General features: G+C 40.4%; 1 protein-coding gene across 1 annotated transcript in view; it reads right to left on the reverse strand.

The window, feature by feature from the left end:
- LOC107283319 (receptor-type tyrosine-protein phosphatase gamma) overlaps window positions 1–13,485 on the reverse strand; it is a 37,794-nt gene that overhangs the window by 5,075 nt on the left and 19,234 nt on the right. The window contains exon 3 of the mRNA XM_015811205.1: window positions 1,132–1,316. Within this exon, the coding sequence (XP_015666691.1) occupies window positions 1,132–1,316 (185 nt within the window). The remainder of the gene's footprint in view (window positions 1–1,131; window positions 1,317–13,485) is intronic.

A 13,485-nucleotide genomic window follows, 5' to 3' on the forward strand; every position in this document is an offset into this window, starting at 1 on the left:
ACCTACTTGTGCATTTCCATGACTTGTGCTGATGTTTCTTGTTAAATCTTAGCTGTTTCTTCATTACACAATCATATTAACCCTGTAAATAAGGTGAACCTGGAACAGGCCCAGGGTATCGCCAATAATTTGTAAGATCACTACCAGTAGCTTCCCTTTAAGGAAATCTTCTCAGAGAGGCATTCCAGATTAAGTGTAGGGAGAAAACATAGACTTTAATTTTTTGTTGTTAATTGCGAAGTCGTGTCCGACCCATCGCGACCCCATGGACAACGTTCTTCCAGGTCTTCCTGTCCTCTACCATCTTCTCTTTAGAAGGCCAGATCCTGAAGTTGAAACTCAAATACTTTGGCCACCTAATGAGAAGGAAGGACTCACTGGAGAAGGGCCTAATGCTGGGAAAGATTGAGGGCAATAGAAGAAGGGGACGACAAAGAATGAGGTGGCTGGATGGAGACTTTAATACAACCATCTAAATTGGATTCCTAAGGGGCAACGTCTTTGAACTTTCCTGATATACAGACTCTATGCCAGTGGTTCTCAACCTTTTTAATGCCGCGACCCCAACCGGTCATAAGTCGAGGACTAAACCGCTCGTAAGTCGAGAACTAAACCGGTCGTAAGTCGAGGACTACCCAACTGGTCGTTAAGTCGAGGACTTTCCCTGCCCGGGAGCGCCGCACATGCGTGGTTCCGCGCCCTGCGCCGGCCGAGGCATAGCTGGCAAGCGGCAGAGACGGAGCAGGCCGACCACCAGCTGGCCCAGCCCAAGGGAGGTAAGGCACCCGCCGGAAAAGGGAAAAAAAATGGCGGACAAAAAAATGGCGGACAGTCTTGCTTGGCGACCCCCGTGAAATGGTCGATCGACCCCAAATGGGGTCCCGACCCACAGGTTGAGAACCACTGCTCTATGCTCTTCTAAACCATTCATAGAAAGAATGAGATTAAGGTGGTTTCTTATTATGAAATGGGTTTAGTTCTCAATGCCATCCATGTTGTTAATGGAACTCAATGCAAATTTGAAAAACCAGTTTAAGCCCCTAGACATTTTATATCCATAATTTCAACTGAGGGCAGAGAAAGTGAGGTTATCTTAACACTAATGGCAATGTCAGACGGCTGTAGCTTTACCAGGTCCTTGTCACTGTCCTTAGTGAACGTCTTCTCCTTTTCGTCTTCGTTTTTACTCCAACTATAGGAAATCATATAGTTCATAATGGGTGGGTGATAGATAATCTCTGGTTGATTCCAGGTCACCAGCAAGGCTGTTCGGTTAACGAGTTTCACTTTCATATTGACAGGAGGGGTGCTGCAAACTAGACATAAGGAGAAAAAGAAACATGATATGCTGGTAGGATATGAGATGAGACAAGTTACCAGAGAATTGTATAAAAATAATAATTTTGGAGTCAGACTTGATCTTGAATTGTATCCAGCTGAGTATGTACATACGTACACTTATTGTGACATAATGACAATATAAACTTGTAAACATCTAAATCTAGAATTTCAGTCATGCAATTTCTAGGATGCTTGTATCTCTCTATTGCCTCAAGAATTACCAAAGAGGAATTTGAAGAGAGTTGCTTAAAGAGGAGCTTAAGCTCCTCTGACCGTGCTTTTGTTTTTGAAATTTTCATTTTGTATCACAGCAAGATAAAATATAATTAATAGAGATCCAGTCAGTGGTGGGATTCAGCCAGTTCGCACCAGTTTGACAGAAACAGTAGCTAATTTTTTGTTGCCCAGGCCCAGAATGGACTTCTGGAAGCGGCATCCACATAGAGAACCAGTTGTTCACATATTTTGAATCCCACTACTGGATCCAGTGGACCAGGCATAAATAAAATAACCAGAACAACCAGAATCACAAAGATGGCATAATTGCCTTACATTCTTTTAACAAAATGTATTCACAGCAACATTATCAACCCTGCAATGTCTGTTAGCAAAAGTACTATGAATATTGCTGCCTTAGTATATTTTCAGAATGAAACGCTCCTTTTGACCTCTTAAATTTGGTTATCAATTTATGTCTTGGGCAAGGAATCTAGATGCACATTTCCCTTTCTCAGATTTAACACAAATTGCCTAACAATTGAATCTGAAAGGCACATATTGCTCTGTCTGTCTGTCTGTGTCCGTCCATCCGTCTGTCCATCCATCCATCCATCCATCCATCCATCCATCCATCCATCCATCCATCCATCTATCTATCTATCTATCTATCTATCTATCTATCTATCTATCTATCTATCTATCCATCCATATTTCATTCATTCAAATTCTATAGTTGCCCATCTCAAGCAAGTGATTCTGAGTAGCAAATAATCGTAAAATTGTTATAGTACAATACAAATTAAATATATATAGCAGTCAAGAGAAAAAAATCTCATTCTAAATTACAGTGTAGCCAGGAAGCAGGGCCCTTCACACCCTAAGGGCCTCAGGCTTGGTATAAACCCAGAAAGTCAGCAGGGCTGGGGTAATCCTCAACTCTGAGAGGAGAATACCTCAGAGGGCAGGGTCTATAGCAGAGAAGGCGCGTTTTTTAGTTCCTGCCAGTTGACATTTCCTCTGGATCCTAAAAGTCATAACTGAAAAATGATTGTCCATGCATCTAACCTGCAGTATCCCACAACTATGGATTCCTCTATGTAATAGTGAGGCTAATCCACACTTGAGTCACTGCAAAAATAATACTATGACAGGTTCCCCCCACCCACAGACTGGGACTAATTTCCCAGAATTCCTTTGCACTTATTGGTAGGGTATTCTACTAGTGCAATAGGTGTGAAGCACTTTGTGGAAGTCTATATTTTATAAATATATTTTATAAATGTGGGAGTATAGATCATCATATGGGATTTTCAGCTGAGGAAGAAATCACTGCAACCACAGCAAATTATTTCTAATATTAAGGAATGGCCAGAATAGAGATCATAACTCAACAATGATAAATTGATGAGGAAAACTCAAGTGTAAATATATACAGTACAAGTGCTAAGGGGAGTCAGGTGAAAGGATATGCCGTGTTTGTGAAACCAACTGCTGAATCTCTGAATCATACAGGCTAAATCTTTCCCCACACTTAAGTGACAGAAATAAATATATCTTAATGATGAACACTAGATGGCAATAATAGGCTACTGATAAAAATAACATCCCCCCCCAATAGTTATTTTAAGACAGGAATCCATGATTCAGGACAGGCTTTCAGATGTTCTTGAAAAATTCTTAACTCGTTGTCCCTGAGAATATCAGATAATGAGGATCCCCTTGGCCACATCCCCAGGGTCAATAGGTTATACCAGGGGTGTCCAATCTTGGCAACTTTAAAACTTACTGGACTTCAAGCATAGCTGGTTATGGAATTCTGGGAGTTGAAGTCCACAAGTCTTAAAGTTGTGTACACTGTCATTTTTATGTACACTGTCATTTTTATCATTCAAAACCCTTCTCCAGCATTGCTGCAGTGATCCTTTGGTTGGCCATCAGGATTCATATAACTCATAACTGCAGCTGCACATCATGAGCTAGTGTAGAGGGAGGAGTGACTATATTAGTAATCGTAGTTCACCTTTGAGGCTCAAGAAATATTTTTCTTTGAAAAGTTTATGACCCTTTAGGAAAAACGGTTGGGACCTTGGAGTGATTTTGGTGAAGTTATCCAAAAGTTAAAAGTAGTGTTGCCCTGAATTCTCCCATCTCCCTTTCAGAAAATAGAACAGAACAGAATAACAGAGTTGGATGGAATGCTTGAGGTCTTCTAGCCCAACCCCTATACATTTCAGACAAAACGGTTAACCAATCTCTTCTTAAAAACTTCCAGTGTTGGAGCATTCACAACTTCTGGAGGCAGGATGTTCCACTGATTAATTGTTCTAACTGTCAGGAAATTTCTCCTTAGTTCTACGTTCTTCTCTCTTTGATTAGTTTCCATCCATTGCTTCTTGTCCTGCCCTCAGGTACTTTGGAGAATAGCTTGATTCCCTCTTCTTTGTGGCAACCCCTGAGATATTGGAATACTGCTATCATGTCAGCCCTAGGCCTTCTTTTCATTAAACTAGACATGCCCAATTCCAGCAGCCGTTCCTTATATGTTTTAGCCTCCAGTCCCCTGATCATCTTTGTTGCTCTTCTCTGCACTCTTTCTAGAATCTCAACATCTTTTTTACATCGTGGTGACCAAAACTGGATACAGTATTCCAAGTGTGGCCTTACCAAGGCATTATAAAGTGATGTTAACATTTCATATGATCTTGATTCTATCCCTCGGTTAATGCAGCCTAGGACTGTGTTGGCTTTTTTGGTGACTGCTGCACACTGCAGGCTCATATTTAAGTGATTGTCCACTAGGATTCCAAGATCCCTCTCACAGTTACTATACTGAGTGAGGTAGCATCTATACTGTATATGTGCATTTGGTTTTTCTTTGCATGTCCTTCTCTACATTTTTCATATTCTATACTATTCTATGTAATATATCTGAAGAGACCGATGTCCATGAAATATGCCTGAGAACCATAACTTCCTTACATTAATTTAAGAAGAAGAGAATGGAAAGCTTTATTGAAAGAACTGAACGAAGCATTTTAATTATGCAGTGGTTACGTGCTGACAGTCTATAAGGGAGAGTCTGTGAACCCACAATAATGGTGAGAGGCATGTGACTTTACGGCCTCCTCCAGCTTGTAAAACCATTACTGCACATTATATCTGGAAATCACATTCAATAGCTGTTAATTTACATACTCAAATTAGGAAGTTTCATTCATTTTTTTCCCTTGTAGAAAATAGAAACTTCCCAAAAATGAGGGGGCTGGTGAAAGAATCTGAAAAATAAAGTCAAGGGTTTAAATTTCTTCACAGTATCTTCACATGGTCCCTCAATTTTTGAGACTCATCAGGAATATATTGTACAGTATCAGAATGGGCCAACCAAATCTAGGAAGAGGCCAGCATGCCTCCCCCCCACTTTCAGTAGTAGTAGCTGGGAAGCTGTAAAAGTTATGAAGGTTTCCTGCAGGAAATGAGAAGGCTGTCCTAATGAGGAGAATAAAACAGGAACAAAAGTCCTGGCAGAAATATTGTGCAGATGGTAATAAGACACGTAGAAAAAGAACCTAAGTCAAAAAACAATTAAGGAAAACAATCAGAAGCTTTTAAACATATGTTCAAAACAAAACAGAACCCCATCCAAGAAATAGCCATAGAGGGTGGTTGGGCCGCTAGATAACAAAGAATGAAAGGGATGCTGAAAGAAGACAAGAAGGCTACCATGAAGGATGTTGGATTGGCAACTGCCTTTCCTGCAGACGAAAGCAACAGATAGCCAACCCTGTCTTGAAATTGGAACAGGGTAACAGAATTTTTCCTTTCACTGAGTGGTAATCGGTTTAAAAAGCTCAAAGAATCAAAACAGAGGGGCAATATTCTCAGAGAAAGGAAGGAAACAAGAAGTAGAGTTTCTCAAAGATCTGTGTCCATAAATGATCGTGATATACAGTAGAGACTAAGACTGAGCTGGCCAAATCTGCAGATGACATCATAGTATACAGGGTGGTGAAAAACGAAATGTGAAGCGTTCCAGACGGATCTCTTAAATTAGATGAATATTCATCTCAACGGCATACGCAGTTCAATTTAAGTAAGTGTAAAATGATTTCATTGGGGGAAAATATCTTAACTTCACATATATACATGGGGACTGAGTTTATCTATAATCATTTGGGGGAAAAAATCTTGGTGAAACTGTAGATAGCTGATTGAAGTTGTAGAATTTGTGGGTGATGGCTGTGAAGACAAGGAAAAAGGAACTGTCATCAGTGGAATGCCTTTATATAAACTGTTGGTAAATCTGTATCAGAGATATTCGAAAAAGGAAACAGTAGAAACAGTTGACAAAGAGGGCATCAAAAGAAAAAGAGGGGCGAAATATCTACTTTAAAAGAATATCTGAGATCCTTTTGCACAGAGAAAAGACAACTGAAGGAAGATATGATCAAGGTGAATGGATCATGCACAGTATGGAGTAAGTCAGTAGTCCCCAATCTTTCCAGCTTGGTCACCTGGCGTGGGGGAATGGCAGGTGTACACGCACACAGCTCCATTTGTGTGAGCGGCAGGTGCAGGTGACCTTTGCTCGCATGAATGGCGCCCACCGCTTGCACAAAGCTCCATTCTCATGAGCGAAGGGTGCTTGCACTCATGCGCGAAGCTCCATTTGTGTGAGTAGAGCTTTGTACATGAGCGCAAGGGCCCGCCAATCACATGGCCCAGTTCGAAACCGGGCCAATAGTGGGCTGCGGCCCAGGGATTGAGAATCCCTGGAGTCAGGTTCTTCCACAAAAAGTACAACTGGAGTAGCTTACTGGTCTAGCTTACTGGAAGGAGATTTACAACAGATAAAGGAAAGGACTTCTTGCTACAGCACATAATTAACTATTGGAATTCATTACCACACGATGGGATGACGACTATTATCCTGGATGGCTTTAAAAGCAAGTTGGATAAATTCACGGAAGGTCTACTGGCAGGCATTTGACTTAATGTCTTGATGTTAGCTCTGCTTTGAGGGAAGGCTATCTCCAAATATCAAATGCATGGCAACAATAGTAGGAGAGGAGGATCTCCTACGATGTTTGATTGGAAACACCCACAAGCATCTAGTTATCCACTGCGAGAAACAAAATGCTCCATTTGGCTTGCCCAGACTAAACAGGGCTATTCCTATTTTCTTTTATTTTTTCTCTGAACCTCTCTTAATCCCAATTCAATGTTAAAGTTAACTAACTCTGGATAACCAGAATCTAGACAGGTTTTGAGATTTCCACTTAACGAAAAACCAGGCATTATTTGAGACTTTGGTTCAACAATTATTGATTAAACTGAGATGTTAAATACAAACTAGAAAGCAACTTCAATCTTATCTGTATTGAATCCCTTATTGGCTAAAATTATGCTATACTTCATTTGTTCTAAATACTATGCATTTTAGTGACAGGCCTGCAAGTAACACCAGCATTTAAAAATAACAGATATTTTCATATTAAATAATTACAATAATTATTCACAATACCATTTTCACCAATTGTTATGGCTACATCATTCTTTTTCTAATTTAATTTTCAAAATGAAAACAATTAGTAAACAGTATTTTTCTTGCCAGTGCTCAGAAGACATGGAATTAGAGATTGGTGCTCAGGGATTGTCTGCAGCAGAGGTGGTTCCGTTTATAAGCCTCCATTTTGCTTTTTTTTTTTTTTTTTTTAGAGCTGTGAGAATCATCAATTCTCAGAATAAATAACTGTATAATTTTATCTAATGTGTGGGCTGGACAATATAACAATGATAATACAATTTGGTTCAAAAATCTTATTCAAAATGTGTTGTTCATCATTGGTTCCTCATTAAGCTGGGAGACGCAGGATGCTGCAGAGTTCAGTCCTGGATCTTACTGTCCTTCAGTATTTCTATGATGACTTGGATGAAGAGTTGAGGGAACTACTTTTCAAATGGTGAAGTGAAAAAGATGCTACAGAATGTACAGTACCAATAGAAGATAATTTTTGTAGCTCAGGGTTGAACTGTGTGGTCCTTGGTGCTCTCTGAGCTTGGTGGTTTTCTTGCAAATATTTCATTACCCAACTACCCCTCGGTACTAGATGGGGTTACCTAGTTGGGTAATGAAACATCTGCAAGAAAACAAACAAGCTCAGAGCATACCAAAGTCCGCACAGAATGCATAATGCCCATGAGCAATGCCTTCAGCTATAGGTGTCATTTTCTAGGATCTCATCTCAGCTGCAAAGGGCAGCCAATAGGCATATGGCAAATATACCTTTTCTCTTCCAAATGCAAAGAACTGCACAGCCCTCTCATCAGATCTATTGATAGCACAAACTTTGATGGGGTAGCTAATAACTTATAAGTCAGAAATACCCCCAATTCTAATGGGTTGGCAAAATCAGCTATTAATGAATGAATGAAAATGCATAGAGAAAAATACAAAGTTTTTCATTGAGGAAATAAAAATCAAATGCACCTAAATTATATGCAGAATACTTGGCTTAATAATATTACTTAAGAAATGGTACCGGAATATTGCAGGATCCAATCTGAGTCGGTCACTGGGACCAAAGGTTTAGTCTTCCAAGTTTTCGGGCTTGTCTTGAAGCCCATCCTCAGGGAACTTCTCTCTTTCCATGCCTGGTTGTGTGTGGCATGTTGTTTAGTTGTTATTTAGGGCAGGGGTCCTCGACCTTGGCAACCTTAAGACTTGTGGATTTCAACTCCCAGAATTCCTCAACCAGCTTTGCTGGCTGAGGAATTCTGGGAGTTGAAGTCCATAAGTCTTAAAGTTGCCAAGGTCAAGGACCCCTGATTTAGGGTGTTAATGGGTGTTAATTAAGTTGTTAAACTACTGGAATATTCTTTGACTGCAAACGTTTGTGTGATGTGGCTGGGCACATGCAATTTTAAACGGCATCAACAGAAGTGTGGTTTCAAATAATAGAAAAGGTAACATCTTCATGTCATCCTTGACCAATGATGGCTTCATGACACATCCATGTAGTTTTCTTGGCAGCAATACATAAATGGTGTGCAACTGTCTTCTTCTGGGATATTTTTTTTCCTCTAATCTGGCCTGCACCCTGATATTTCCTTGATGCCAAAACCAAACTGGGCCAAGGCCTACCAGACCCTTGACAGAGCATAGCTATAATCCTTGTGGTATACTAGGATGAATCTACTTTAATCAACATAAAGTGGAGATACTTTTCACATCTGCAGCAAATTAATTACAGAGCTTCTTTCTCTTGCCTTTCCTATTACCTTAAAGCATATTTAACCTTGTGTTTCTCAGCCTTGAGCTGAGCAACTTTGGGCTGTTGATAATCAGCATGCCTTCCCTGAGAAATTCTACTGTGCCTACAATATCTTTTTTTTTCTACCTGCTCTCACTGTGCATATTTGGAAGGATCAGAAACCAACCTGGATCCAGAAACCAGATTCAGAATGGGAGGGGTGAGTCTTACTTCTATTTCCATAGCAATTACAGCTTATCCTCAACGTATAAATGATTTCTTAGTGACCACTAGCAGTTATAATGAATCTCCCAAAAGCTACTTATGACATATTTTCTAAGTTATGGCGGCCTCACCTGCCGCAGTCACTTTGGCTGCTTGGCCAACCAACTGTTCTGTCCCAGCCTATGCAAGTACTTGTTCAACGGCTTTACTCACAAGGAAAACCCCTCTTCATGGAACCAGGCAGGACCCACAAGAAAAACAACCCCCTTTTTATTTTTACACACCTGACTCAATGTCCAAGACTTTGGAGGCAAACAACCCAATCAACAAAACACAAAGCTGCAGTGTGAATGGTTGCCTTTGGCAACCAGCTCCTCCCACACCTCCATCTTTTATAGTCCAGCCAGGGCGTGGCTTCTTAATGGCTTTTCTTTTGCCTCTGGAGCCACTCCACTGCCTTCCTCTGTCTTGCTCGCCTTTCCTCTCTGCGCATCCATGCATCTGGATTGGCCCCAGCTGTTCCTCATCGTCGCCCAACTCAGGCTCCCAAAACTACTGTGTCTCTGCCCGAGCGTGAGTAGAGGGACCAGGCTCCTCGTCTAACTTTGAGTCTTGGTGCTCCTCAGAGCCTTTCTCAGACTCCAGTGTCACACCAGGCCTCTCCTCCTCATCTGAGTCCTCAGATTCGGCTGCTGGATCCACTGGTTGGTGAGGAATCACAACACCAGCTCATTTTTATGGCTTTTTGCAGTATCCTATGGTTATATGACAGTGATTTGTGAGGGTGTTTTTTTTTTGCTGATTTCTGGTGTTTACTTCCAGTTTTTGGCCAAAAACGCTCCTTGGGGAGAAATGAATTGCTTCACATCTGCCACAAATAACATCAAAAAATTGGGACTGGCCATATGAAGCCTCGCATAGGACTGCAATGACTTACAACTGCAATTGCAGGCTCAATTACAATAATAAATCGAGGACTACTTGCTCTCTGCTATGGATAAAAATGTTAAACATCATGCTGAAAGTTAAAACAGGTTATGGCAAGCTGGCATTTTTCTTCTCATTTTTCCCACCCAACTATGAATGATGGGCAGAGACAGGTGACGTCCAATAGCCGAAATAAGATCTTTCAGAAATGTGTGGTGAACCTGTCTCACTGACGTTGAGTAAGCTTGTGAAAAGACTATTATTCTAGGTTCCTGTGATTTGTTCTAACTTCTACAGCACAGTATAGCGAAGTATTTTTAGAAAAACGGCTCCAGGTTTGATAGGCCTTTTCAAATGGTCAAAAGAAAACTTCCTTCTTAAAACTATGAGAACTTTGTTCAGCTATTGAGAAGAAAAAATACACAAGGGAGGAAGTTGCCTGGAAACTCAGAGCAGATTGCTGACGAGCAACTCCCAAGGCGAAATCAGCCTGACTAACACAGAAGTGAGAAGATGGATGGAAGGCTAAGAAGCGAATATCTGTTTGAGTTAATGCAAGGCTCATTTGGAATCTCAATGAAAGAGATACCCTTCTAGACAAGCTGAGCCAGCGACGTGAGAGAGAATCAGTGACACAGGCAAATCAGAAATGAATTTATAGTAAACACTGGCAAATTCCAAGGAAGCTATACACCTTTGATAGTGTAGGAGCTCCCAAGATAAAATAGACTTTACTTTCACCAGATCTATCTGAACTCCTTCAGAGGAAATATAATACAGTATCTGAAATAATATCTTAGAGAGGCAGATTGAAGTCACATTTCTCCAGCATAACATAGAAGCTGCTTTTGAGGAGTTGTGAACAACATGATCAATATGGAAGGCAGGATATCCAGAATGCATAAACAAATCCTCCAAATAGACTAGCTAGAACTTGTCCAGGAAATAATGAAAAATATTACTCATAAATCTCTCAAAGATTGATGGGCTATTTGCAAATCTGAAGGCCAATGTTATACATTCACACTTCCTGTAGTGACAGGCAATTTCTGTGGTATATCTGCAGTATGCCTCTCTTTCATACTGTATGAATGACACTGTAAGCTCTCTTGAAGTCCAACTTGTAAGCTCTCTTGAAGATACAACCTTCTCATGTTTCCAATATGAGGTTCTTTAACGATTAGACAGTTCAACATCTGGTAATCAAGGACTGTACTTAGGGAACAATTCTTTTTGAGGAAAAAGGAAGACAGCTGCTTGAAATAATTTATTGATAAGAATCATAAATATGACTGGAGTATGGGTGCCATGTGGGGATTTATGTTCCTGGAATAAGATTATACAATCACAAAATCAATAGAAAGCAGGATTTGAGTTTCTCCTTCCCCTAAGAAATCTAACATATTTGGAAGGCAAGGATGATTAGTTCTATTTTTTTTTTCTGAATTGATTGGAGTCTCACCCGACCCCCTCTTGCAGGATATGAGTCTTGCGTTCAGGGGGCATTGAAAAATGTCATTGTGTTTCCAGTGAACATGTGGATTGTGTGCATGAAGCCAGTCCATTTCTAGGAGTACTAAAACATGTAAGAGAAAGGTGAAGAAGAGCTTAAGGAGCTGGTGATGATTCCTGGTGGTGAGTTGTAGTGATTTACTACTCTCCACAACAGGACCTGAACATGACAGTTGGCCACAAATCATCTCAACCCTATCAGGAGAGTTGACAGGCTGAGTAAGAAGAGTTACATTTGTATACACAGATGATTTAATGAAGTTGCCAGTAATGCCAAAATCTATTAGAGCCTGTCTTCCAGTGCAAAATGAGATTTGCAAGGTAACAGGATTGGCTAAATGTCTCTATACAGCTCTGCAGGTCTGGATTCTGCTGAACCTCTAATTACTGCAGCTTTGGAACCTCTGGAAATAAAACCATCTCAATTCTGATTGGGAGCCTTTAGATCACCTGTTGGACAAATGCTCTTCTTGCCATAATTACAGTGCTCTATTGATGCAGTGGCACCCTCATGTGTAATGGCTAGATTCTCCATAGTACAGACAGAAGTGGATAGTAAGCAGGCTTCTGTTGAATCCCAGCTGCATGGGTTTAACTTCAGAAGTTTCCAATGTGTAGATGGGGTGAGAGAGGGAAGGGAATGAAAGGAAATAATAGTACCTTCACTTCCCATACAAACATCCCCAATATCCATGCCCAAGAAGTGGAGTTCCCCAGGGCTCTGTTCTGGGCCCAATGTTCTTCAACATCTTCATCAATGATTTGGACGAGGGGACAGATGGGAAACTCATCAAGTTTACAGACGACACCAAGCTGGCAGGAATAGCAAACACTCCAGAAGATAGGCTTAAGATACAAAAGAATCTTGACAGACTTGAACATTGGGCGCTATCTAATAAAATGAAATTCAATGGTGAAAAAAGTAAAGTTCTACATTTAGTCAAGAGGACTTCCAGTTTTTGCGCGGTAGCGACCGGTAGCAGGCTTGCGGATTCTCCGCACCCCCGCAGCTAATTTCGCTCTGCCAGGGGACCCTAAATGGGTCTAAGTCACCCCGGAGAGGCGGCGAAGAAAGAAGGGTGCTCCAGTGATTCTGGAACGGCGGAGGTCGTTCCGTTCGACTTGGGAAAAGCCTTCTAACCCGACAGGAGAATGGCTGGCTGTACTGCATCGACCAGCTCAAGCTACTTGCAACCAAAGTCCAAAAGTATTAACCAGTAGAGCTGTGAACAGCGTGCTTGACACTGGGTAAGGAATTTGATCTTCTCTTTTCTATTCTATATTTAATTTCCTGGAAAAAATCCCCAAGAAGCAAAATACTTCCAAAAGGGAAGGAGGGGGATTTCTGCCCCACCCTTATGCAAACGGAAGCGGCGAATTAATCTTTTTATGGAAGATCAAAAAATATGGAAGTGAAATAAATATAAAACCTGAAATTTAAAACTTAAATCTGGATAAATGTAAAATCGTTGAATGGTTAAGACTCTCATTCTAAAGACAATTGTTCATTTTGGAAATTGAAAAACAAATAGTTGCTGACACCTAGTGGTGAATGAAGACTATGACAGCTATGATTTTAATATAAGACTTGGCAAAACCTGAGAAAAGCTAATTTGTGTTTGTGATCTTCAAAGCTTTAACAACAAAGAACAGCTGTGACAAAAAAGACAACAATCTGGGCTGTAGACAAAGAGCGAATTATAAATTTTAGAAAAAAAATCTTTTTTGAACTATTTGGATTACAAATATCTATTTAATCGGGACTCTAAAGCTATTTGCAGAGAAAAGAAAGGAAGAGAAAAACTCAAATTCTTATTTATTTATTTATTTATTTATTTTTCATAATTTATATGCCGCCCTTCTCCCCACGGGACTCAGGGCGGCTCACAGCATATTAAAATAACACAATACAAACAACACACACAACAATTCCCCTATAAAAGCCAATTAAAAACCAAATATTTGTAGCTGTGACATTATTAAAATCATTAAAAATTATCCCTATTTAAAA

The sequence above is a fragment of the Protobothrops mucrosquamatus genome, unplaced genomic scaffold (genome assembly GCF_001527695.2).
Source record: "Protobothrops mucrosquamatus isolate PMUCROS unplaced genomic scaffold, P.Mucros_1.0 scaffold_48, whole genome shotgun sequence".
Taxonomy (NCBI): Eukaryota; Metazoa; Chordata; class Lepidosauria; order Squamata; family Viperidae; genus Protobothrops; species Protobothrops mucrosquamatus.